This window comes from Equus caballus, chromosome 2 (genome assembly GCF_041296265.1).
Source record: "Equus caballus isolate H_3958 breed thoroughbred chromosome 2, TB-T2T, whole genome shotgun sequence".
Taxonomy (NCBI): domain Eukaryota; kingdom Metazoa; phylum Chordata; class Mammalia; order Perissodactyla; family Equidae; genus Equus; species Equus caballus.
Genome location: NC_091685.1, coordinates 412,589 through 438,812, shown reverse-complemented (window position 1 = coordinate 438,812; position 26,224 = coordinate 412,589). Strand labels below are relative to the sequence as shown.

Here is a 26,224-nt window from a genome sequence, read left to right as displayed (position 1 = left end):
TTTCTCTACCTATAAATTGTTAGTGACAGCCTGCTCCTTCCTCGGGCACATCTTGTGAGGGCTGGGAGGGATTTCTGGGTTGGAAAAAGTCGAGGCCCTGAGTGATTCGTGCCAGTTCCTACGGAGATGCTGCCAAGCATTCTGAGAGCCAGCATCCTCTGGATTTTCGCTCTGCCCTGAATCTCTGCTTAACCTGTCTGCCCAGTACCCCATCTGTCCTGGGTTCGAGACCCCATCTTTTGCTAGACATGGTCAAGTCAGAGAGACTCAGGTTGAAATCCTTGCTGTCCTGTTAGCTGTGTCATCTCAGACAAAGTAATTTCAATTTCACAGAGCCTCAGTTTCCCGTCTGTAAAATGCAGTCATCCTGGTCTCTGCATCAGCCTCTGGCCGTTGGGAGGAGATGAATTGCTGAGCTGCCGCACACAGAACGCCAGAACAGGGCCTGGTGCAGGGGAAGGAGTCAGTGTCTCCACTGCCTTCCTTTCCAATCCGGTCCTGAGGGAAGGCAGAGCTGCCCCACGTGGCCTGTGAAGGTTTCCTCTGTGGCTCTTTCAGTCCCCCTACCGCCGTGCCCTGTGCCACATCTGAGGTCACCGTGTATTGAGGGAGAGCCTTTTTGGCTACAGCTAAACTTAGGTCTCTCTTTGCCCCTCTGTTTCCCATCCCCCTTCCTATTTTAACTAATTACAGGCATTGACGCTAAGAAACACTGAGAAAAGTTGGGAGAACAGCTGGGAGTTGTTCTAGATACCAGCAGCTGCTCCCTCTCCACACGCAGGCCCAGAAAGGAGGATCCTGAGTCGGGGAAGCAGGAAGGGCGCCTCGGAGAGATGAAAGAATGCCAAAGTCTGTCCGTCAGTGGCTCTGCAAACAGAGTAGGGTGGGGGTCTTAGCACTGTGTCCTCCACCATCTGCTGAGAGAAGGGGCTGCGGACAGAGAGAGCAGTAGAGACGAAGGGAAAGAGAGAGGATGAAAGAGGTGAGGGAAGGCAGGCAGTGAGAAGCTCTGCCTTTGGTTAGCTATTAATTGCTTATTTCACGCAAACTGTGCTACTCCCACCTGGACTACTAGGGTACTCTCCCAGCTGGCCTCGTGCTCCAGGCTGCTCTCCCATTGGAACCAGAGCGGGCACGGGAAAGTGCTAATCTCACCTTCTAAAACTCCTGCAGTGGGTTTCCACCCTGGAATTCAGGAAAAATTCTAGAACCCATCCCATGGCCCTTGAGTGCGTGGGTATGCCCTCTCCCTCCACCCCTGTACTTGCCACCCCTACCCCTGCCTTTTGTGCATTTCCTCACTGCACCTGGTCCTTCTTCCTGAAGCCAGGTGACTTGAGTTTGATCTAGGTTTCCCTACCTTCCAGCTTTATGACCTTGGGCAAATTACTTTAGTGCTCTGTGCCTCGTTTTCCTTATCCAAGGGTAATTGCCTCACAGAGTGACACAAGGATTAACTGAATAAAGTGTTTTGGGATATTTAGAATAACAAGTGGCACATAGTAACTGCTCAATAAGTTTTATCTATTGCCGTTATCATCACTGCTATAATTAGTATTTCTTTTGTTTCCTTGGCTGTAACGCTGCCCCTTCCCCCCACACACAGCCTTTTCTTGACCTGGGTCCTTTTCTTCCTTCTGCCTTGAGCGTTAGTGTCACTTCCTGAGGGAAGGATTCCCCAGCTTCCCCTCACATAGTATCCTATAGCCCCTTGTACTTCTGCTTCACAGTACTTAGTGTAACACGTCAGAGTAGAGATTTCTGTGAATACTGATTTGCCGTCTGTCTCTCCTGTAGGGCTGGGTTTCCGAGGGCAGGGCCCATGCTGATTTTGGTCACCAGTGATTGCCAGAGCCTGAAGTCGGGATTGGCACACAGTTGGTGTTCAGTAAACACATGTGAAGGGAGGGAGCGAGGGAGGGGGACAGGGGGAAAGGAAAGAAAGGTTATGGGGAAAAAAGAAAAAGTACTTCCAAAGCCACTCTCCTTGGACTCCAGTTCTCTCCCACTCCTTCAGGGATCAAGGCTGCATAGTACTTTCTTGCCTCTAGCTCCCTCTGTCCACATTTATCTTCCCTGTGTCCCAGTCCTTTGGGACCCTGCTCTAGGCTTCCTCATCACGTAGCTAGTTGATGTGACCAAGACGCCTTCGAGTATATTGACTGTCCCACCAATTCCTTCTTGTTAAATGGAGTAAATATGTAAACATTCGTCTTCTGGAGACACTGTCTTAATTAAACTATCTTGTAGGATGAAAATTCTAGGTAGTGAGTCATAGAGATAAGCAAGCTTTTTGGTGTCACCTGTTCACTGGGGCCCTTCCTCTTTAAGGCCCTTCCCCCAACACCACAAAACTTTTCAAATATATCATGGTAGAATTTGGGGGTCAGGAGACTTTTCGTCTGACCCCATCTCGGCGAGTCCTTTGCTTTACTCCATGTTAAGTTCTAAGCCGTTCTGCTGGGTCTGCCCATGGCCAGCTGCGCCACCGGAGCGGCTCCGCCCCTGGCCTGCACCCGCGTGCAGTTCACGGAGCCTCCCTCCTGTGTGGGGCTCTTGCACAGCGCCCGCCTCGCTGTGGTCCAGCTCCCAGAGGAGACCTGGCAGCTGACTGCTCTAGAGTAGACTCCCTCAAAGGTTGCCTGGAACATCATTTTATTTTCAGGTAGTGGAAAACTACAAAAATATATTTTGAAGGATTGAAAAAGGAGTACGTAATACAACACAACATCTAGAATGTTTTACAAAGGATTCCGGTTTTGCTAACAGATGGGCGTGAGCTGGCCTACTGTGGGAATGCCGACTCCACAGTGCTTTAGCAAAATATGTCTTAGTTTAATGAACTTATAAACCCTCATGCTCCCATTTTAAAATAAAAACGACATCCCAGGTCACAGAGATGTTTGCAGTTACATTTACCTAGCAACTTAGAAACATACCAAAAACAGAACAGAGTCTCGAAGGAAAATGCTGGGATCTTTTGTATCTAGATCTTAATCAAGGTTTGTACAGTCCTAAAGATAATCCAAAGTCTATGCCTAAATGTATGCAGTTTCTGGCCTTGGACAGATCCAGTACTTATCAGTTCTCAAATACCAGTCCCACAAGGACCCTCTCGCTCCCTGGGGATGGTCGTGCCATAAGGAGGAACGCTGGGATACCCTGAAGCTGAAAGCTACACTAGGACCCGTGCTCTTCATACCTGGCAGAGAACTCCTTGTGCTGCCTTGGAGGGAAGAAGGGCTCAGCTCATCATCACAGCTTCCTCCAACATCACCCGCTCTGCCGTCCTCTCTAAAGAGCTGCGCTCTTCTTCCTTCAGGGGAAACTTCATGAAGGGGGTGGCATTTTAGGTTGACCATTTCTTGACTCATCCATTCATTCAGCAAATATTTATTGAGTGAGCACCACCCACAAGCGAAGCCCTGTGCTTCAGCAGGACCTGGAGGCACAGTCCCCACCCTCACGGAGTTGAGAGTCCAGTGGCAAAGACAGGTAATAAAGAAATAGTCACACATATAACCAATATGCTTGTTATGAGGGCTTAAAGGAGAGGTACATGGTGTGATAGGAGTGTTTGGATGGGATTCAAGATCTTCCACATGTGACTAGTAATTCTTACCTTCTAGAGTGGTGAGCTTATGGGAGGCAGGAGACACACCAGAGGGAAGGAGGTGAGATTTTACCACCAAGATATTGCCGATGCATGTGATACTGACAAGCAGATGAACCCTTTAACTGGTCTTATTATTATATTTTAACTCTCTAAGACAGTGCTTCGGCCCCCACTGCTCACACCCCAGTGAACAGCCCACCACCCTGCCCTTTGCTACACCACTGTCTTAAGTAAATGGATTCTGTTGCCTGAGTTTGAATCCTGGATCTATCACTTACTAGCCGGGTGATCTTGGGAAGTTGCTTAACCTCTGTTCATCTCTCTTTTCTCCCCTGTGAAATAGGGATAACAATGATAATACCCATCTTTTGAGGTTGCCACAAATATTGATGAGATAAGGCATGCACACTCTTAACATGGTGCCAAACACATAGGGTACCAAAGAATGTTAGCTATTGTTACTAATGAGTGCTTAGTGAGTGTTGATGATTCTTATTTCCATTTCCATCTCTTCCATAATGATGGAAGTAAAATCTTGTCCCTAAGTAGGAATCAAGGGTCGGGGATCAGTAAGTGGGAGTCGAAGGAAATTTCCTTCCAGTTTCTGATTTAAATGGATCTCCCCATCTCTATTCCAGCCTTGCAAAGCTGCCGAGCTCCCCCTGAATTCCCTGTCTGAATCCTACACACACACAGTCCCAGGTGAAGCCCTCCCAACCCTGTGCACCCAAGATAAGGGCATATGTGGTTCCAGGCAGCCATAGTTTCTTGCTCCCAGATGTCTGTGTGTCAGGGCCCTAGCATTTTCCCATGGCCTCCTGTCTTCTGTCTTGACAGCACCTCACACCTCACGTGCTCAGAGCGTGAGCAGGACGGAGAGGGCGGCTCAGACCACTGTCTCTTTTAGAGCCTCCTCTGTCTTTTGGAGAGCAGGCAGAATCTTAGAGATGAAGGGTCACATTTCTCTGTCCTTTCGTCTTCTCCTCCCCACCCTAAGGAAACTGGGAGATGCCTCTGTGGAAAGTTCTGAGCCACAGGCACTGTGTTGGGTTTCCAGAGGTTACACTTAAACTCCCAGGTTGTCCAGAGCTTCTGCTGCTTTAAAAAGAAAAAGAAAAGTGCCTTCACATCGCAGGTGTAAGTGCCAGATCTTGCAGCACTTACAAGGACAAATCCATTTCTTACTGAGTAATGGAGCTTCAAACCCACATGACCGGCTGATGTAAGCTTTGGCCAGGTCTGTGAGGAATCTTTGCAACATTATTTCTCTTGCTATTCTTTTCTTGTGGCTGTTGTCCTCTGAGCAGGAGGAAGCCAGGCTGAGGCCCTGCTGCTCCACTACCCATGATGCTGAATAAGTCTGCTCAGATCTGAAGCAGTGGGCTCTACGCAAACAGCCCTGAGCGCCAGTCCTCACTCTGCCACTGCCTACGTGGGGCACATGCCTAATCCCACAAATCTAAGAGTTCTTTCATTCTATCTGACAACTCTTTCTTCCTACACCCCATCTGATCCGTCACCGGAGCCCCCTGAGCATGTCTCATATCTGAGCGCGTCTCCCTCATCCCACAGTGCCGCCCTCGTCTCCCTCTGGACCCCTGCACCTTGCCCTTGCCAGGCTGAGCACGGCAGAGCAGCCAGGTGGTGGCACTTCTGGCTCCCAGTGCTCTGGGAAAGGAGACTGCATGGCCGTGTGCTGTGGCCTCTGCTGCCTCTGGGCTCTGTCTGCTCCAAACACGCTGGCCTTCTCATTCCTCAACCGTGTCAGTTTCCCTTCCTCCACGTGGTTCTGTCGTCTGCTGGATGCATGCTTCTCCCATCCTTCACCTAACTAATGCCCGCACATCCTTTGAATGTCAGCTAAGCCATAACATATACAGGACGTATACATACATGCATGCATACTGTACCTAACCTAAGCCCACACCAAGACCTTCCCTGGCCTCTTGGTGCCCTGAAACAGCCCTGGTGGAGGGCTCATCTCTCAGATTCTGCCTGCTCTCCAAGAGAAAGGGGAAGGCTTTAAAGAGACAGCCGTCTGAGGCGCTCTCTCCCGCTGCCCTTCCTCACACTCTGAGCAGAGGGTCCAAGGGGAAAGCTGTGGAAGAGATCCTTTCTTTTTTCTACTTGCCTCTAACTGGTAGATTATTTCTTGATTATCTAGCAGAGATTAATTTGGTCTCTGCAAATAAACTAACAAAGCTTTTCTGCCCAAACTACGAAACATAGCCCCACCTATCTGTCTGTCCCTATCCGAAAACATTCATTGAAAGAATTTGTTCTTTAGAGTTTCACTCTCCAAGACACAGAAAGAGAGAACCTCTCAGAGTGACTAAAGGACATTCGCAAAAAGAGTTCCACTCGCTCTCCCCCTGCCCCGTACACATTCCTGACCCCCTTAAGGATCTCCCTTCCACTTACCAACCCTCTGGGGTAACCAGAACAAAACAACAAAAAACTAGAGTAATCATGATGGGAAGCTGTGGAAAACCACTGCTATCTTCTGTGAATGGAATCCAGTGTCAGAAGAAAGGGATAATTCTGGGAGATGAAAGAAATGGTTAAACAGAGTAGAAAGACCAGAGAAGGACAGGAAAGTGGGAAGAATGGGCTTTTGCGAGCACCTACCTGTGCCAGAAGCTTCTCATCTAGTCATCACAACCACCATTAGGCCTAGGCCACATTTTATAAATGAGGAACTTTCATAAATAGGCCAAGAGAGATTAGACTCCAAGGTTACACCACAGAATTCCAACCTAGCTATTTCCAGTGCTTTCTATGGACTGCTCCCAGCTTTGGAGCTCTGATTTCTAATTTTTTATCCTGTTGTCAGACCATGTAATACCTGACACACAAAACATGGTCCTTGAAGGATTCTGTTCACCCTGTAATCTCTGATCATTCACCATGTGCCAAGGCGCTGGGAATGCCCATAGATTATATATATGTACCAGACGCACACGGCAAGTCATCTCGCATTCTCTCTCTTGTTCCGCCTATACCACTGGGAGTAAGTAAGATGGTGACCTTGTAAGGTACCACCTAGAGGGGAGACCAGAGCAGATGTGGAATGGGGAACAGAGCATGCCTATGAACTTCATTCCACTTTCATTTCACAAAAGACACCCTTGCACACTCGTCATCTACCTCTTGGCTTATACTTTTGGGATGAGCATCTGTAATGAAGATGCCCAAGGGCATCCTTGCTTTTCAGTGTGCATGAGTTTATATATTGGGGGTAGAAAATTCCGATAATACTTCAGTTTCAACTAAAAGCATAAATGAACACAAAAATGTGCCCCCTCTCCCCAATTCAATCAAACCACTCATTTGCTTACAGGTGGAACAGTAGCGTGGAAAATGCTTTCAAGCTAGACAGACCTGTCTCCTAACTCCACCACTAACTAACCTTGTTGTCCTGAGTAAGCCACATTACTGCTTTGAATTTGTTTCCTTGTCCCTAAAACAGAATTAACGTGTACTTTTTTACTTTCCTCCTACCCCTCTTCTCTCTTTCCACATGGCTAATCCCCACGTGGTCATTTTATTTTTTAATTTTTTCCTGTTGTTCTTGCCTTACAAAACCCCAGTCCAGGATGAATCCAGCTTTCTGCCTTACTTATGCCTGCCTAAAGGCCGCTGAACACTATAAAAAACACTGCAACCGTAAGGCAGGCTTCTATCATTATATATTAATTGTCCCTAGACAGCTTCCATTACCCCCTAGTTTCTAGCTGGGTTTGGCCAGTGGGAGGCAGCAGCAGGAGCCTGGAAGATAGAAGGAAAGTGTTTGTCCCCCGTTCTCTCCTTGCTGAGTTGTTACAGTTTCCTGGTCCACCTACCATGTATCTACCATAGACACAACTCCTGCCTGTGGTCCTCTCCCCACAACCTTCTCTCTGGGTGATGGGAGCCACGGCCTCCTCTTGCTCCTGAGTGCTGCTTTCCAAATCCTTTTGCCAGCTCGTCTCTCTCCTCTACCCAATATTACATGTTGGTCTTCCACAGGATTCTTGTCCATCTCATCCACCTCTCAGGATTCATTTACTATTTGCCAGCAGTTCTGCAGCTATCCACATATCATCTCCACTGAAAGGGCTCACAGGCATCTCAATTTAAACATGCCCAAATCTGAGCTCATCATCCCCACCTTTGCCTGCAAAACTGGCACCAGCCCGGTACATGGCGCTGTCTGTAAATGACTCCCCATCTCCTTAATCACTCCTGCCAAAACCTCAGAGATATTCTGAGCCCACCCTCTCTTTTTCCTCTACCTCTGTCTCTCACAGTCTCTTTCTGAACCACATCTCATGTCTCTTGAATTCTTCCATCTTGCTTTAATTCCGCACTCACCACCCTAGTCCAAGTGGCCATGATGTCTCACCTGGACTGCTCTAGGGGCCTCTTTAATGGTTTCTTTGCCTCCACCTTCACCCTTCCCTGATACACATCAGCCAAACTTGAACAGAATCACTCCTGCTTAAAACTCTGCAATGGCTTCCCCTTGATTTTGGCTTAATGTCAAAAGCCCTTAACCCGATTTACATGGCCATCCAAAACCTGACTCCTGCCTTCATCTGTAGCTTCATCTCTTATCACTCTTTCCCTTCCTTCTATCTACTCCCACCATCTGGGACTTCTTTCAGTCCTTTGAATGTGCCATATTATCTTGAGTTCAAATATGCATTTCCTTGAGCCTGGAACCCTCTTCATCAACTTTCTTTACCTGGCCAACTCGTTTTGAAACTTCAGGTAGTTTCCTAAGCCCCTAGACTAGTCTCGTCTCCCTTGGACCCCCTCCTACAGCACCTGTTTTTCTTCACTGGACTCTAAGCTCTGTGAGGTCAGGGATCAGAGCTGTCTAGCTCACTGATGCACCCATAGGGCCCAGCGCAATGCCTGGCACACAATAGGTACTCAAAAACTATTTGTTAAACAATAAAACTAACATTATCTGGCTCAAACTTCCCATTTTGAAGAAGAGGAAGCTGGGATCCAAAGCAAGGAAGCAACTTATTCAAAATTACAGAGCACAGACCTAAGATTCATCCAGGACCATAGCCTCCTGATTTCCAGATCAGTTCTCTTCCCAGTACGTCATCTGCTTGTCTGTAACTTAGTAACCAGAGGAGAGCAGACTGAATTCCCTATGTCTTGGGAAAGCCCGAGCAAGCTCGTATTCATAAACACAGCTGACATAGTTGTTGTTTTCTTTGTTTGTTTGATGTAAAAGGCCTGGAAGTCCCACCCAAAAATAAACTCAGTGTTTCTAGACCTAGAAGCTCCTACACTTCTACTCCCTACAGCCCTCATTCTGCCCGTTGTTCATCTTCCGTCCCTTCATCAACCAGAGGCATCAGCTGGTATTCAGTGTTGAATGGTTCCTTCATTCCACGCTCTTTATCACGCCCCTGCCCGGGCAGCATGTCTCATGTAGCATAAGATTAGGAAGCGCTGTCTTTAAACAGTAGCACTCAAGAAAACATAAGATCCTATGTAGTGCTGGGGTGGAGATGGATATAATAATTGTAAGAGTAAAAATAACTCAAACATTTTTCAGCTATTACTTTGTGCTAGGCACTAATTCAAATGGTTTGCGTGCATTTTCTCTTTTATCTTAATAACTCTATGAGCAATTATGTCCATTATTTCTGTTTTACAGATGAGTAAACTGAGGCATGAAGAAGTTAGCAAATTGCCTAAGCCATTCGGTTAGAAGAGCCAAGGTTCTAACCTAGGCAGTCCGGAATCCATGATCTTAACTGTATGACATCTGACAATGAAGGATGTGTTGAACTAACAGGAAATACCAAAAAGTACAACTGAGGGGGATCCCAAAGTGACTTTGTACAGATGTCCCACCCCTCCTTAATTCATCTATTCATTCATTCTTTCATTCTCTCAACGTGTATTTCTTTGTTTATTTTTTAAGATTGGCACCTGAGCTAAAAACTGTTGCCATTCTTCTTTTTTTCTTCTTCTTCTTCTTCTCCCCTCCAAAGTCCCCCAGTATACAGTTGTATATTCTAGTTATAGGCCCTTCTGGTTGTGCTATGTGGGACGCCACCTCAGCATGGCCTGACGAGCAGTGCCACGTCCGCGCCCAGGATCCCAACTGGTGAAAGCCCGGGCCGCGGATGCGGAGCACTCAACTTTAACCACTTGGCCATGGGATCAGCCCCCTCCGGATTTATTGAAGAGTCACATTGTATTGATTACTGGGAACACTGATGAAAATTAATGGCCTCTAGCCTCTTAGATCTCGCAGTCTAGTTGGGGAGACATATAAGTAAACAGACATTTATCCTACTTTGTGCTAAGGGCTAAGATAAGAGAAAGCATGGGGCTTTGGGAACAAAGAAAAGATTATAAACCAGGTTAAAGAAGAGCACAGTGATTTATCCCAGACTTGCATTCCGCAGCATTCCCTCTTTCCGTCTGACTCTGCTCCCTCCCTACCCTATGGGCTTCCCAGTTTCCTTCCAGCCCTTCTCTTGCTTTGGTCCTTTGGTGCCCTGACTCCTGGCTTCAGATTCAGCCTTTCTGCTTCTCTTTTCCCTCCTGAATTTGGTTTCAAATGAATTCTGGCATAACCAGAGGGACTTCTGTACTGTAAACCAGTTGAAGGCCATCCCCAAAGGCTAGACGAGGGTGTCCAGTCCCACCTCTGATATGGCTCTGGCCTAGGAAAGTTGGAGATCCCAAACAGGGAGCTTTAAAGGGTTTGAAGGCATGGGTGGATGGGTAGATACCCTGTATCTTAGATAATTTTGATATTTACTGGCCTAAACATGGAGAAATTGACCTTAGTGACACCCAGCATTTCTTACAGCTCAATCATTGTGCACTCCGTTAATGCCATCACATTTTGATTCTTTGCTGCCAATTATGGTACCTGATCTGTTGGGCAAAGAATCTTCCCAGTATGGGATTAACTTTGAAGCAGGCAGCATGAATTTTAAAGATGTTCAGACCCTGAGAGCCTCCAAGATGCTGTGCTTTCTCAGGTTGCAATCTCCTATTGGCCTGCTCCATCCTAAACAAAGTTTCTCCCTTACAGCTATAAATGAAGCATATCCTGGCTAAAGGGTTTCTGTGAATTAGGGTTACCAGTTGAATTTGGCAACTCAGAGAGTCTCAGTGGTGATTCTCGTTGGTCAATATTTTTGATGTAATAGATGGTGGACTCTACCCTAGCTGTGGAAGAAATTAGAGCCAGAAGGAGTATAAGGATTGAAAGAAAAAGGATGAAATTGAGATTCTGGAAGTTACCATGAGGTGGAGGAGGACGTTTGTAGGAATGATGGGGAAAATGGAAGAATTGGACTAATGGGCAATTGAAGGAAGCAAATGGCTGTTAGAATATTGGAATATACACAAGTATGGCAGCCTCAGTGGACAAGTTTCAGGGCATGGCACTGGCTGTGAGTACTGAAGTGAAATGGAGATGGAAGTTTCTGGAGTTGGAAACATTTTGAAACCGTGAGACTCGGCATTGGATGGGTCTTGTAAACAGGTGCTGAGGTCTTCTGTGATCCTGACAAACCTCCAGGTGGATAGGGAGGATACGATCTAGGCCTCAGCCTCGTTTAACACAGAGATGTGAGCTAGAGGCCGGCGGTGACAGCAGTGAGATGCGTGGGGGACAGGTGTGATTGTGTCTCTACTGTCAGGTGGTATGAGCTTCAGAGGAGCAGGGTGTCTGCCTGCAGACGGAGGAATAGTTGTCTGGAGATGATAGTGAGGAGAGCCGCGAGCACACTGACACTCAGCACCTTCCCCAGCCCAGCGCCCCCACCCACCTGAAACATACACCTGAGTGTTTGCAGAGAAACTCGTACCTTTTAATAAAGTTTCTGGGAAAATAAGCCTTGTTTCAGTTGATGGGTAGACTGTAGTAGTAATAATAATAATAACTATACTTTTAAGCATCTAGTCCACACAACAGGCCGATAAAATAGGTATTAAAATTTCCATTTTTACAATGAGGAAATGGAGACCCCAAGTGTTAAACGGCACGGCTGGTTTTTGAATGCTGGTCTATGGATCACCAAAGCCTTTGTTCCACAGCGCACGGTTGAGAGGACAGGCTTCAAGGCTGTACTTTCCTCACCTTTCAGGTGGGCATATAAAGTGAGTAAAGTGTTTGATGCAGTGCTGGGCCATAGAAAGTACTCAGTAAATGTCAGCTTCCATGACTATTATTTTTATTTCTGTTGCAGCTTACGGTAGTACTTTATGCCTTCTCAGCCAGAAATATCAGCAGGACCCTTTCTTTTCCAGTCAACAATAGGTTATTAGATGAGCGATGGTTTGCAGGTTTGAAGTTGCTCTATAATCCATCTAATGCCAATGATTTAATCAATCGTTCTCATGTAATGAAACCTTCATAAAAACGATGGGGTTTGGAGAGCTTTGGGTGGGGCGCCCCCCAGAGGACATGGACGCTCCCCACCCCCCACACCTCCCAGACCTTGCCTTGTGCATCTCTTCCATTTATCTGTCCTAGAATTGTATCCTTTAGAATAAACCAGTAATAGTAAGTAAATGGTTTTCCTGAGTTCTGCGAGCCCTTCTAGCAGACTATCAAATCTGAGGTGGGAGGGCTGGCCATGGGAATCTCCAGTTTATAGCTGGTTGGTCATAAGTGCTGGATGCCGGGGACTTGTGACTGCCATCTGAGTGAGGGGCCCTCTCCCTTGGGAGCCTGAGCCCTTAGACTTACGGAGTCTGAGGCTAACTCTGGGTAGTTAGTGTCAGAATTGAATTGTGGGACACCTGGTTGGTGTCCATAATTAGAAAAGTAGTTGGTGTGAGGAAAAAACTCACACATTTGATGTCAGAAGTATTGTGAGTAAAAACAGCCCAGAGAGACAAAATCTAATTTACATCATTCACTGCTTCGTCCGACAAATATTTACGTCTGCCGGCCCTGCAGGCACGGTCCTCAGTGCAGAGAGTGGATCAGGTAGAGCCTGGCGCGTGCAGCTCGCCTACTGGTGGGATAAGAAATGTGGAAGCTTCGCGGAGCATTTACCGTGTGCTGGCACCGTTCTAAGGGCTTTCCCTGAAATACCTCACATGATCCTCACAACAGTCCTACGAGAAGCATGCTATTATACCCCCAATTTTAGAAGAGGAAACAGGCATGCAGAAGTTAAGTAATTTGTCCATGGTGATGCAGTGAGTAAGTGATAACTCCTGACTGCACACCCTGGCAATCTGTTCTCATCAGACACTGTGATTTTAATCCCCACACTATCTTTTCTCTCTTTCTGAAAACTCATCCTGACTGACCCTGACTGCTCTTTAAGGTACCAAAGTGGAAGTTAGGGGACCAGTTACGAGAGGGCAATCAGAGAGCAGGACATTGGAATTGTCAACAACGCTATGAATAGATATTATTGTTCCCACTTTATAGATGGGAAAACTGAGGTTCACACATCTGGTCAGTAGCAGAGCCCGGAGACTATCCCCAGCCTATTCGGCTCTAAAATCTAGTATCTTTCCACTAATATCTCCATTTCCTACAGAATTAGAGAGCTCCACACCCCACCCCTCCTTTGTGATGAAGAGACTAGTTTAAGGTGTATTTTAGAGTCATGTAATCAACATAATCAACACCTTAAACAAGATATATGTATGTGTACATGTGTATACGTAGGTAGGTAGATAGATAGATACAGTAGAATTAAAATTATAAATGAGGTGCCAGCCTTCCTATCATGATTAATGATGAGGACTCCTCCCACTCTTGCCTTTCTCGCATCCCTTCCTGCTTCTAAATTGACATTGTTGTCTCCAAAGCATGGTGGTGACACAGAACGCCAGGTGTAGGTCAAAAGATGACTGTATCAAAAAGAAAAACAAAGCAAGATGAATAAAAGAATAACTAGCCATTTCTTAACACTGGCTGGAGGAAAATCACATTGCTGTACTTTCTGTTTTTCTGTGGAGGAGTCATGTGCCTCAGCCCACACATTAGCGTGTGAACTTGTTGTTCCAGTAAATGAGTCAGTTCCTCAAGACAGCAGATTCTTGTGTTTCAGAGCTATGTGTCAGCATCTCTGAAAAAGGTACAGTGGACTGATTGGTGTGTCTCACACACTTTCACACACACTCACTCATTCTCACCTAACGAGATCACACAGCGGATCAGCAGCAGAAGTGGGTTTGAACTCAAGCCCAGGGGACTCAGGGATCAGGGCTTTTGCATTACGGGGAGGACAGGAGCACAGGATCTGAGTGTAGGGCTAAGCAACGGCATGGAGTCAGAACCGGGCTTGAATTCTGGCTTTACTGCATATCAGGTTATGACCTTGGGCAAATTACTTACGCCTTCCCTGTTCACTTCCTTGACTCATAAAGTGGGGTAGATGATAATGTGTATCAAAAAGTTGTTTTGAGGATTGGGGCTGGCCCCGTGGCCGAGTGGTTAAGTTCGCGCGCTCCACTGCAGGCAGCCCAGTGTTTCGTTGGTTCGGATCCTGGGCGCGGACACAGCACTGCTCGTCAAACCACGCTGAGGCGGCATCCCACATACCACAACTAGAAGGACCCACAACGAAGAATATACAACTATGTACTGGGGGGCTTTGAGGAGAAAAAGGAAAAAAGTAAAATCTTTTAAAAAAAAAAGTTGTTTTGAGGATTAAAAAGGTCGTTTATTAAAGCCGTTAGCACAGTGTGTGGCACAGAGTAAACACCTGAGAAATGTTGACTTAAACCAGTAACGTAACAATGGCGATGGAAATTGACTGCCTAGTCAATAGACGCCACATTTTTTGGATCATGTACCCCATCAGTTAAAAAAAACTCAGTTTACATCCTCAATATCTGGAAACTTATTTATGAAAAAGCATAGATATGCTCCTTGTAGGCTGTACACTATAAAACAGGTGAAATATAGCTGAAATAAAATATTTCAAATATTTGCCTATCATGATGTCTTCATATTAACATTGTGCAATACCTAAAGATACACTATACAGCTATGACCAGGTGAGTTTTTAATGATTTTTTAAATGATTTTTGATGATTTCTAAGTGATTTTGTATGTGCTTGTGTATCCATATCTCAAACACTATTCTTGATGATTTTGATTTTTTTTCCCAATTCTTATCTTTTCTGACTAGGTCTTCATTGTCCCTTCTGATATGAAGTGCCGGCACCAAGTAAAAGTGTCACCATTTTCTTGTTTACTTGAATCTGAATTATCATGATTACCTTTAATCCATTCACTGAAACTTTTTCAGCCATTTGCCCATTTTGTGAGGGTTAGTTTAAATAAAACTAGACAATACCTGTAAATAACGCACTAACCTGGGGATAAAGTAACAGCGTGTGCAAACCCCTGGACACCAGATCCATAGCTGGGAGCTGCAGGCTGCCGTCAGTCGGTGCCGCGGAGCCTCCGTGGTTCTCTTAGGAGCCCTCGCCCATCCTACATGGCTCATGACTATCTGATGTGGGCACCAGCTGATGGACCTGGTGACAATCTTCATATTAAATGCTGGTAAAGCTGAATTAATTTCTTTAAACTAAAAATCATCTGAATGGCACCTCCCGTATTTCCATCTGGAATCCTGGTAGGTCATCTTGAACACTCTCTGGAGGGTGCGTGCCATTTTAGAAACGCGGCTTCGAGGGCCTCACATGGCCTCTGTTGTGGAAGACATCATCGGCCTTCCCTTCAGCAACTCGGCAGACCTCAGCCAAGCACCTCTAGGTGCTAGGCCTGTGCCAGGCGGGAGACCTGCAGTGGCCTGGTTCCTGCCTTCCGGGAGCTCACAGCGTGGCTCCCACCATGCCGGGTTCTGGTTATTCGTCCTTGTGGATCACGCTCCTGGACACTGCCAAGCTTGCAGTGCCCTTTGGTGATTAGGTCTAGACTAGCCGATAGCCTTCCCAAAATCTTAAGGCCATTGTTCCCCTTGCCCTGGGTAGGGGAGAAGGTACCAGATCCCCCGCTCCCCAAAGTGACAACTGTAGTGTGTCTGCCTCTCATGGAATCCCTGTCTCCCCCAAGGGTGCTGGAGAGCCTCTTCTCTTCCTTAACCTAATTTCCCTGGATAACTCACCCCAGTGTAGCCTAAAGCCCTTTGGTAGCTCCAAAGCCAGGCCATAATACATGAGAACTGGGTGTTTCCCGTGCCCACACAGGCCTGGTGAGTGCCAATGCTACTCCCAGAGGAGTGGGGAGCAGTGTGCGGACGGGTGTCTCGGCCTTGACCTGGCGGGAAGGGTCAACCCCATGAATGTGGTCTTTCACGGCCGTGGTACAGGGCCTCTATTTGTTCCTCCAGAAAACCTTGGCTTGCTTTCAGAAGTGATGATCAAATGTGAACTTTCATGGTTTATTTATAGCTCTGCCTTATAGACAGAAAGAAAAGAAGTGATTAAAATGCAATTTTACAAAATATTTTGTTTTTAAAAAGCTTTCATTGTGTGGGCAAAAAGGAGAGAGAAAAGTCACTGTATTCATTGTGCTGTCTAGACTCTCAAACCAGGAGGGTAGCGTGCCACAAACTAAGATTATCCGGCTCCTGCCTGCTGACAGAAAGCATAAAGTTTGAGGCCAACTTCAAATAAATCCTTTTGAACAGAAATATATTGTTTGGAGTGACTATATTTAGCATGTGTCAGCATTTCCATAATAAATTCATATTGTTATGCTGTGGTAATTTCCAGGGTTCATGAGGTTTCAGTTTTGTGTTAATTATTTGGAGAGATTGGAAAAGTCAGCAGTGCTATTTCTGATGACAGCACTGACTCTCTGGGCGCTCTCCGTGTTGTGTTGAATACCCATAGTGAGCCCTGCCTCCCAGGAGAGAGGAGAGTGAACACAAGTTTTTGTGACTGCCTGTGTAAGCAGGACTTTTTTTTAGAATGCAGTATGTTTTTATTTTCCTTACAACTATCAAATCAATATATGCCACTGTAGAAAATTTAGAAAGCACAAAAAACAAGTGAACAAGAGAAAAAATTATCTCCCATGCTCCTGAACCTGTTAACATTTTAGTATATTTTCTTCCAGTGTTTATCATGCATATGTAACTCATGTTTAGGACAAACACAGTGCTTGAGGTGAATTGAGAAACAACTGTACTTTTTACTCCAACTATCCCTCCACGTTTGTGCAATGGAGCCAGTTTTTCTCTGCTCTGTTTAAAGTTTCTGGTAATTCCATTACTTTCTTAGATAAGTATAAAGTCGCTTCGATAGTACAAGTTTTATGGTCGCTTTAAGTTGTAAGACATAGCCAAAATTCAGAAATTAGAATATTAGGGAACATATAATAATCCTCACTTAAATTTTCGTCTAAAGATTAGACATCTCCCAACTCTTCCAGTTGGGTCTGCTGCAAATGAGAAGAGGTGGCTGTGGTCAGATTCTTCTTTCTTCCTCATTTACTTCCTCTCCAGCATATTGGCTTTTTTCTTATTCTTCAGAGGTAGTTGGAGGGTATAAGGTCAAGGGTGTAGGAAAGTTCTTGTCTGATCATCACTGTCATAAATAGGCTTTACGCTCTCTTAGCCTAATAGGTGTTTATAGCTAGGCTCCATCATAGATTTTTCTGAGGACCCTATGCTTCTGAAAACATCTCACTTACAATAGCTTGCCTTGTTAGTGCCCCTCTATTGTAGATTGCTTACTCTTCTCTTAATTCCTTAGAAATGCAGTAGGTCCTCTCAAGCTTCTTTATGCTCACTCCCTCAGCCTCATTAGATGGCCATATTAAACAGGATCTAAGACAACCCATGTAGTTCTCTCACATGTGGGCCACATAGGGTCCATGGGAAACAGTCACGCCTTTTGGAGTCTGACAGACTCTGGCAGTGCTGGCTGATCCTAGTGCAACAGCTCCTTCACTTCCACAGTGAAGCCGCCAGCCAGCGCTTCTCTTCCAGACAGGAGTCACACTCAATCCACCGTGTCCTACAACCTCAGGACACACGTCGAGCTCCCTGTTGGTCTCAGTGAAGCCTTGCTCTCTTGACCTGTGATGGGGGAGGCAGCTCTCACCCTCCCCTGAAGGGAAGCCTGACGTGCAGTAAACCAACAGCTGTCTCCTAAAAAGCCATCTTTCCCTGACCTTCCATGTGGATGAAAGATTTAATCATTGATTAGTGGGTGCTCAACCACCCTTCTTACAAATTCTTCAGGGTGGTCTGTTTCCAGCTCACTTTGGTATATTACATCTGTCATCTTTAGATCTCAGCCCAAACTTCCATTTTAGCATTCTGTTATGTGTGTGATCCTTAAGTTCATTCATCCCGTAGACGTTCCCTGAGTGTGTAAAATGTACCAGATGCTGAGTTTGGCAGTGTAAATAATTATAACAGTTCCTGCTTTAGGGAGCTCATAGTCTGGTTGAGGAGGCTGATGGGCTAACAAAAATTGCAGTGCCGTGTCATAAATGCCATGAGAGAGGGAAGCTTGAGTTGCTTTGGGAGCAAATCTATCCACCCAGGTGGGAGGCAGGCCCCGGGAATGAGTTAGAATAAATCTTTGCAGTGGAGTCAATAGTTGAGCTAAGTTTTAACGTTCAAGTCTGTGCTTTTTGAGAAACAAAATAACCTTTATTAAACCTTTGAGATATCTATTGCTGGTGTTCGTTTCTCAAAAATTTATTTTAAAAACAAACAAAGGTGATGTGAAGAAAGGAAGAAAGAAGTCCCTGCTGCCTGCTGTTTGTCCACACCTCTGTTAACAGTGGGAAGGGTGTGACATTTGTTGACCACCTTCTATAATGCATGTTTTCTGGATCCCGCCCTGGAAGGCCATCCTGGAATGTCGTCTCAAGTCTGAGGCCTGAGCTCCACCAAGAGGAGGTTCCTGGAGGGCATTCTGAAGAATCTGAGGAGGCAGAGTCCTCTCTAGAAGCACAGCAGAGCAGGACTCTGACGGAAGAAGCAAGAACAAAATGGAAGAATGAGCGGCAAAGTTAGTGAAGGGCGTTGCTGAGGCCCTCTCAGCAAGAGGCGGGGCTGACTTTAAGGGAGTGAGAACTTAGTGTAAGGAGGAAAATGTTCCGACACGTGTTGGGGTGAGCAGAATTCTTAAAATATCCTTATTAAGTGGAAAGGCAGCGACCTCACTCAGATGTCTGACTGTTTGCCCCTTCACAAAATGGCCCCAGACTGCCCTTTTTTGATTCTTGTCTTTTAACCGTGGTTTCTTTTTCAGTAGTTTTTCGTAATTTTTAAATCTCCTCCTCACGTAAGGCTGCCATTTCTTCCTTGCTGCCAGTGTGCTTGCTGTTCGCAGCATCTCTAATCTCGCATCCGCACTTTTAAATCCAGCGAGGGATAGGAAGTCAGATCACCAGTTCAGAATGTCCATGCCATCCTTGGGGAAGAGTTGGCAGAGCGTCCGGGCGGGAGTGGAAATATGTGTAAATGATTAGAGATGAAAAAGTATCAAGTTTCCTAACCCTTGAATAACTATTGAAAAGAAGTTTACCTGCTTCTAGCACAGTGTTTATCACACTCTAGTTTGATCAGAGGCAACGTCTCTTCTATGGTGACCTTCCTGATGGAAGGACCCACGCTGCCTTCATCTCTGTATCCCGTATATATTGAGTACTGTGCGTGGCACATAGAGGGGACTCGGTATATTTTATGAATATTCTAGGTGCTGAGATTGAGTACTAAATAGACAAAGCCCCTGGCCTCGTGTTACTTATGTTCTGGTTAGGGCAAGAAGTGGAGAGGGCAGATAAGGAACACGTAAATCAGTAAATACATGGCATGCCGGAAGGGAATTAGTGGTAAATTATATCAATATAGATACATCTATCTCACAGTAAGGTGGCAGGGTTGGGCAGGGGGTACTTGGAAATGTTTTGAGGACACTCAGGGGCTCTTACATTCTGTGTGGTAGTCAATAGTCAGGTTTTTACAGGTTTCTGTCTCCTGCTAATATGTGAGTTTCTCCAGGACAAAGAGTGTTTCTTATGTAAATCTGATCCAAGCACAGTTTCTGGTACGTAGTAATTAATAAGTAATTCCTAAGGAATAGAAAGTTGTACATATGTGACCCTGGAATGACTACATCCTTAACAATAAGAGAACACTAGCTGTCCCTAAGACAGGGCCTATTCTGAGGAACTTTGTCATGCTGTGGCTTGCAATCTCCCTAGTCAAGTCTGTTAGACACCAAAGTTTGGGTTCACTCCATTCCCATGGTCTTACCAACACTGGGAGACTGCCCAAGGAGACCTAACCCTTCTGCTCATAGAGTGGAACCGACACAACCTACTGTTGATCTTGATGCTTTGCACACCAGGCCACATCCGCCCAGATGCTGGGACCTGCCCTGCCCAAGTGCCCCTTGTATAGACAAGAGTGCCCTGAAGCCACATTCCAGAGCTCAAGTCGTTTAGACTCAGCCCAGGGATCTCACATCTGTGCTCACAGTTTCAGAGACTGCTGGGGAATGAGCTGAAGGTGAAATGAAGAGGTCTGAAATGTGTTATCCTAAGGTACATGCGCAGAGCAGGTTCCGTTCAGTTACCGCCTTCTTGAGTTACGTAGACAGTGTGCTCAGCGGCTGATTATGTTGCCGCCTTAAACCCTTGTGTCCAGGCAATGAGGAGGGAAAATTCTTCCCTCCCACCACTCCCTGCAGGCGACCACAAAAGTGCTTGGCCTTCTGGGTTGTTTATGCCCTGGAGGCCTCGATACACAACCGTTTATTAAGCTCAGGCGGTGTGGTCATAGACATAACTGTTAATGTTCATTGGGTTTGATTGCTATTACCAGAGAAAATAAGTTGGAAAAAAATGGACTAACTGAATATCTTAAGGGGAAATGAATTCTGATTAGAATGTCCTTTCCTGTGGCGAGCCTCACTTTGGTTTTTCACTTTCCAACTCAGCTCCCTGTGTTCTCTTTTCCACTTTACAGGAGGCAATGGCGAAAATGAGCAAAGTTGGGAAAGTTGTGTTTCCCAGACTGGAGGACAAAAGGTGGGTTTATATCTTTTACATGCAGAATTCTAAGGAGTGAGGACATGCAGACACAGGCAATGATAGAGCTGGAATAAACCTCGGAGGGCAGGGAATCCAGTCCTTTCCTTTAATAGTTGTTAATACTCAGCCCCGGAGAGAGTCACTCTCAGGCCCCTAAGATCACAGAGCTGGTTCTCTTTCCCTGGGCCTTGAGCAGCGAATCTGGTCTTCTCTGTTCTAAAATGGGAATCTCTTACAGCTTCCGTCAAAGGACACAGTTCTTTCACCCTTTGCGTCGCTCAGCATTGAGGGCTACAGCGTGACTTTAATTGGTGTTTTAACCCCAATTCACAGAACGCTAATTTATTGAGCTCTTGCTGTATTGAAGGCATTATGCTCATTAGCCTGTAGGCAGGATTTAGGGGGGAATGAGACACAATCTTGTTTATGCACCTGGGTCATTTCGGAACAAAGGGATAAGTTCTACAACTGAAGTACTACCCGGTGACAGAGTAGCCCACGGAAGAGAGGAATGTGACCCTGTCGGGTGAGGCGGAGCTTTGGAGAAGAGGTTAAGTCCAGATTGACTTTAAATGCTGAAAAGACGTTGTCAGACAGGCCAAGACAGGGTCGGACATTCTCCATAGAGGGAATAGCATATGCGACGTTATAAAGGAGGGAACAGCATGGTACGTTCAGGTGGCTACACACAGATGTAATTCTGCATTACGAAGAGTGAGGTGGGAGTGGCAGGAAGTAAGGGAGCAGAGGGGTCATTTTGCAGGGAGCTCTGAGGCCATGCTAAAGACCTCAGACCCCTCACAGGACTGACAGGCAAAGCTGCTGACCCCACCAAACACGGTCGTATTTAACAGGTTGGAAATGCTGCGGAAAAAGCAATCCCATTTCTTTCCATTTTGTTAAAGAAAGTCTTCCACTGCTGCCCTCTGAATACAAACCCCTCTCTAAACCAGAGGAGCAGGCCCTCGCCTGGGAGCTGGCTCAGGACACTGAGAGATGGGAGCCCCACTGCCCTGGAGCCATAGCTGCACTCTGCTTTTGTTTAAATTAGAAGCAGATTACTCTCCTCCGTCTCTTCACTGACCCTCCCAAGACTTTTCAGAGAAGTCTGTTTTTAAGTTCTTTCAGTAAATCCCATGTGTTCCTTTTGAAAAGAATTCTTGCCTTCTTGCTGTCGGCTGGTAGCCCTCCTCTGTGGGGCAGACACGCGTGGTGCTCTAGCACCGCCTGCAGGCGGCCTGAAGATTCACAAGTAGAAAGAGCACCAGTTTGCCCAGCTACTCTCGCCTCTCCTCGTTGCCTCCCCTCACGTGGTTATCTGCATGAGGCATTTCCTTAAGTCTGTGCTGCACAGAAGCACCTGAGTGAGTGTGGGGAGACTTTAGAAGAGGGAGGGTTCAGTTGATTTTAAAAGTTAGGATCACAGAGAGCACGATCTAGTGACTGGTTCAGTACCCTTTTTAGAAAGATCCCAAATCTCATCCTTATGCCCAGACCAAATTTATTTGTGAACTTAGAGTAGTCACATAAAGGTGCCCTGGAAAATGTTGTGCTTCCAAAGGCACTATCAACAGAGTAAAAGGCAACCCGCAGATGGGAGAAAATATTTGCCCATCATATATCTGATAAAGGATTAATATGCAGAATAGGTAGAGAACTCCTAAAACTCAACAACGACAACAACAACAACAGCACCACAACCCAAATCTAATACGGGCAAAGCACTGGAATAGACATTTCCCCAAAGAAGATATACAGATGGCCAATAAGCACATGAAAAGATGCCCCACGTCACTAATCGTGAGGGAAATACAGATCAAAACTACAATGAGATACCACCTCACACCCATTAGGATGGCTACTATCAAAAAACAGGAAATAGTGAGTGTTGCCAAGGAGGTGGACAAACTGGATCCCTTGCACACTTTCGGTGGAAATGTAAAATGGTGCAGCTACCATGGAAAATAGTATTGTGGTTCCTCAAAAGTTATAAATAGAATTACTATATGATCCAGAAATTCCACTTTTGGGTGTATACCCAAAAGAACTGAAATCAGGATCTCAAAGAGATATTTATTATACCCATGTTCATGGCAGCATTATTCACAGTAGCTAAAACACAGAAGCAATCCAAGTGTCCATTGATGGATGAATGGATATACAAAAAGTGGTATATACATAAAATAGAATATTATTCAGCCTTGTGAAGGAAGAAAAAACATGCTACCACATGGATGGAACTTGAGGACATTGTGCTAAGTGAAAAAAGCTAGTCACAAAACAACAAATACTATATGATTCCCCTTATGTGAGGTCTCTAGAGGAGTCAAATTCACAGAGACAGAAATTGTAATCGTGGTTGCCAAGGGTTGCAGGGAGGGGAGCACAGGGAGTTAGTGTTTAATGGGGACAGACTTTCAGTTTTGCAAGATGGGAAGAGCTCTGTGACGGAAGGTGGTGATGGTTGTACAATATTGTGAATATACTTAATGCCGCTGAACTATACACTTAAAACCGGTAAATCTCATGTTATGTGTATTTTACCACAAAAAAAAAATTGGAAAATAAAAAGCACAGGGAAAAAAGTGACTTGGATCTCAGCTTCCTGTGTGTAAAAAAGGAAAAATATAGTCTATCCGTCTCTTGGCATTCCAGGATAACAGAGGGATATGAGAACACATCAGTTCTCACTTGTAGGCAGGTGACAGCTCACAGAGATTTCACGTTCATTTCTTGTCTGGAATGCAGTCGCTCTGTGATGTAGGTACTGTTACCATCCCTCTTACAGCAGTGAAACTTGGGCTTGAACCATCTAAAGAAGTTGCCCAGAGTCAGCCAGGCTTCTCTGCCTGCGCAGCTGATGCCCCTCCCACTGGACAAAGGATCTGGCCAGTGAACAAAGGAACACAAGCTTGTTGGTGTTGAAACTGGAAATCTCCAAGTAGACGAGGAGGGTGCTGGCCTGCACTCCCTTCTGGCAGTCTTGAGATTCCAGAGTCAGGAAATCCATGTCTTGTAGTGAAAAAATGGCTTAACGTTCAATTGTCAGAGAGTATCAGACAAAGAGAAAATTGCACAGATCCCCAAAATCGCATTGTGTGATTGTGATTAATAAATTTGGAAGCTCAGAGAACAAGTTTTAGTAGAACCTACATATAGCAAGATTGATGATAATGTTGGAATATTAATTTTTTAAAAAGTGGTAACCATAACTACCACCGATATTACTTACCATGACCCAGGCACTGCTCTAAGTGCTTTTCATGTATTACCTCATTTAATTCACATAACAGGTCTATTGAGATAGAATCTATAATTATTCCCACTTACAGATGGGGAAATTAAGGCACAAATAGATTAAGTAACATATCCATGATCACACAACTAGTAGTGGGTCAAGCTGAGATTCAAATCCAGGCATCAGAAAGAGTCCCCCTTTTTTTTTTTTAGGAAGATTTGCCCTGAGCTGACATCCACCGCCAATCCTCCTCTTTTTGCTGAGGAAGAGTGGCCCTGAACTAACATCTGTGCCCGTCTTCCTCAAGAGTCCACCTCTTAACCCTGTGTTTGGCCCCATTATAGCTCTTGAGTTACCAGGATACTTAACATAGAAATTCAGGAGGAGTAGGAGACTCCTATTAATCTGTTTAGCTCTGCGTGGTACAAGTAGAAGGCCCTGTGTGTATCCAGGGTTACTCTTACAATCTCTCTCCCCCAATTCACGAGCTTGCACCAAAATTCCCTCATGAGGACTTCTTTTCAGAGCACCCCAGAATCTACGAGACATGCGAAACTGGCTTCATCAACCCCTCACCCGTGTCAGCTCTCCCAACCAGAAGGAGTAAGGACAAAGTTGCAAGTCTTCAAGTATAATTTGGCTCAGCTGCTATTATCCCTTTCAGGATTGGGCTGCTCTGCCGTCTGACTCACGGCCAACACCAGTTCTAACAGGTCTCACCTCAAGAGCCAGCCGGAGAGAACAGGGAGGGCAAGGTCCACTGGGGGATGCTCGGAAGGCAGGGCACAGCGACAGGAAAGACATGAGTCATGTAACCATGGAGTTTCCCTCCCAGAGAAAGCAGTCTGTGAAGGAAACACAGTGTGGAATCCACAAATGTTCAGTCCCATCCCTGGTCAGGCTTCGGTTGTAAACCAGTCATCAAACCTGGGACTTGTCATATATGAAATGTGTATTGAAGCTGGGGTGTGAGAGTTCCGGTGGTAAGCCTGGGCCTTTCAGGACGTTACAGTGGAGGCTTGGAAGTCAGACAGACCTGAGTTTGAATTCCAGCTCTGCCAATTTTGGGCTATAGTATTTTAGATATGTCTCTCTGAACAAATGCCTTTACCTCTGAAATGGAGACGTAGGTTAAAGTTAGGTGTGAAACACACTGATCCATTGCTCAGGGTGCTGCAAGCGTTCAAAAATGGGAGGTGTCTGCAAAACCGCAATAACAAATCTATTCCTGTTCTTAATGTAAGGGGAGCAGCATAACAGCTTTGTCTTGAGATCGTTCAACGTGCTCATTTTTCTCCCACAGATACTATGACAAGAAATATAAAGTGTTCCTGAAGCTGGTTGAACACCAGAAGGAGTATGCAGCGATCATGAAAGGGGACTAGACAGAGCCGACGCCGGAAGGTTCTGTGTCATTGTATTAGGGACCTCTGTCATCTCATCTTATATCCAAGACCCTTTGGGTATCATTTCATCATTTCTGTACTGTCTTTTAATAAAGAAAACGGAGACATGTGCAACCAGAACTAGAGTCTTCCGTTTCATGATGGCACCATTGTGTGCTTGCAGTTTCCTCGGGCACCTCACGGGGACAGAAGGCCGCTAGGGTCAGAGGCCCTCCTGAGGGACTAGACCTTGGGGATCGTTCAGTCCAGGGGAAGCTTGTACGTGTGAATTAATCCAGTGTCAGCCGTTAAATGAAAGACTGACATGGCTTTAGGTGGGACGTCTAATGTTTATTCTATAAGTGGCTAAAAGCTTGTTATTAACTTTTTATTTGGAACTAATTTCAAACTTGCAAAAAAGTTGCAAGAATAGGAATAATACAAGGAACACCCACGTACCTAACTTGTGCCTCATAACATTTACCCATTTGCTTTACCATTTGTATGTTCTCTCCACACACACATATATGTACGTATGCATGTGTGTATATATGTATGTACGTATATAGACACACATGAATTTTTATGAGTCATTTGAGAGTAAATTTCAGTACACAAATTTTATACAGCACTTTCATTTAATCTGCCATTCACACACCAATTTTCTCAGTAACTCAATTATGTGCTTTGTGGCATTTTTTCCCTCCTGTGCAAGATCTAGTCTAGAATCAGATATTTCATTTAGTTGCGGAATCGTCATCTTGCGATCATCATATTAAAGATGGGTACAGGCAGGAATCATCAATGGATCCAGGAGAGAATTTTGATGAGTAACAGGATGTATGCGTGGTTTTAAAATTGTCTCCTCACAGCTCATTAGTTACGTAAGGATAAAGAATGTTAACAAGGGGGAAATAGGACAATATCTTGACTGGGTGATCAAAATTAACTTCACATGGGCAGAAGGACATCCTGTGCCTCCCCATGTGGTAGCTGAGAAGGACATGGCA

At 45.5% G+C, this 26,224-nt stretch overlaps 1 protein-coding gene across 34 annotated transcripts in view; it reads left to right on the top strand.

The window, feature by feature from the left end:
- Positions 1-25,355, top strand: part of FGGY (FGGY carbohydrate kinase domain containing) — a 377,460-nt gene extending 352,105 nt beyond the window's left edge. For all 34 annotated transcript variants that reach the window (XM_070259847.1, XM_070259854.1, XM_070259850.1 and 31 more), the window contains 2 exons: positions 20,527-20,588; positions 25,133-25,355. In XM_070259847.1, the coding sequence (XP_070115948.1) occupies positions 20,527-20,588; positions 25,133-25,214 (144 nt within the window). In that variant the 3' untranslated portion in view covers positions 25,215-25,355. The remainder of the gene's footprint in view (positions 1-20,526; positions 20,589-25,132) is intronic.
- Positions 25,356-26,224: the final 869 nt, after the last annotated feature.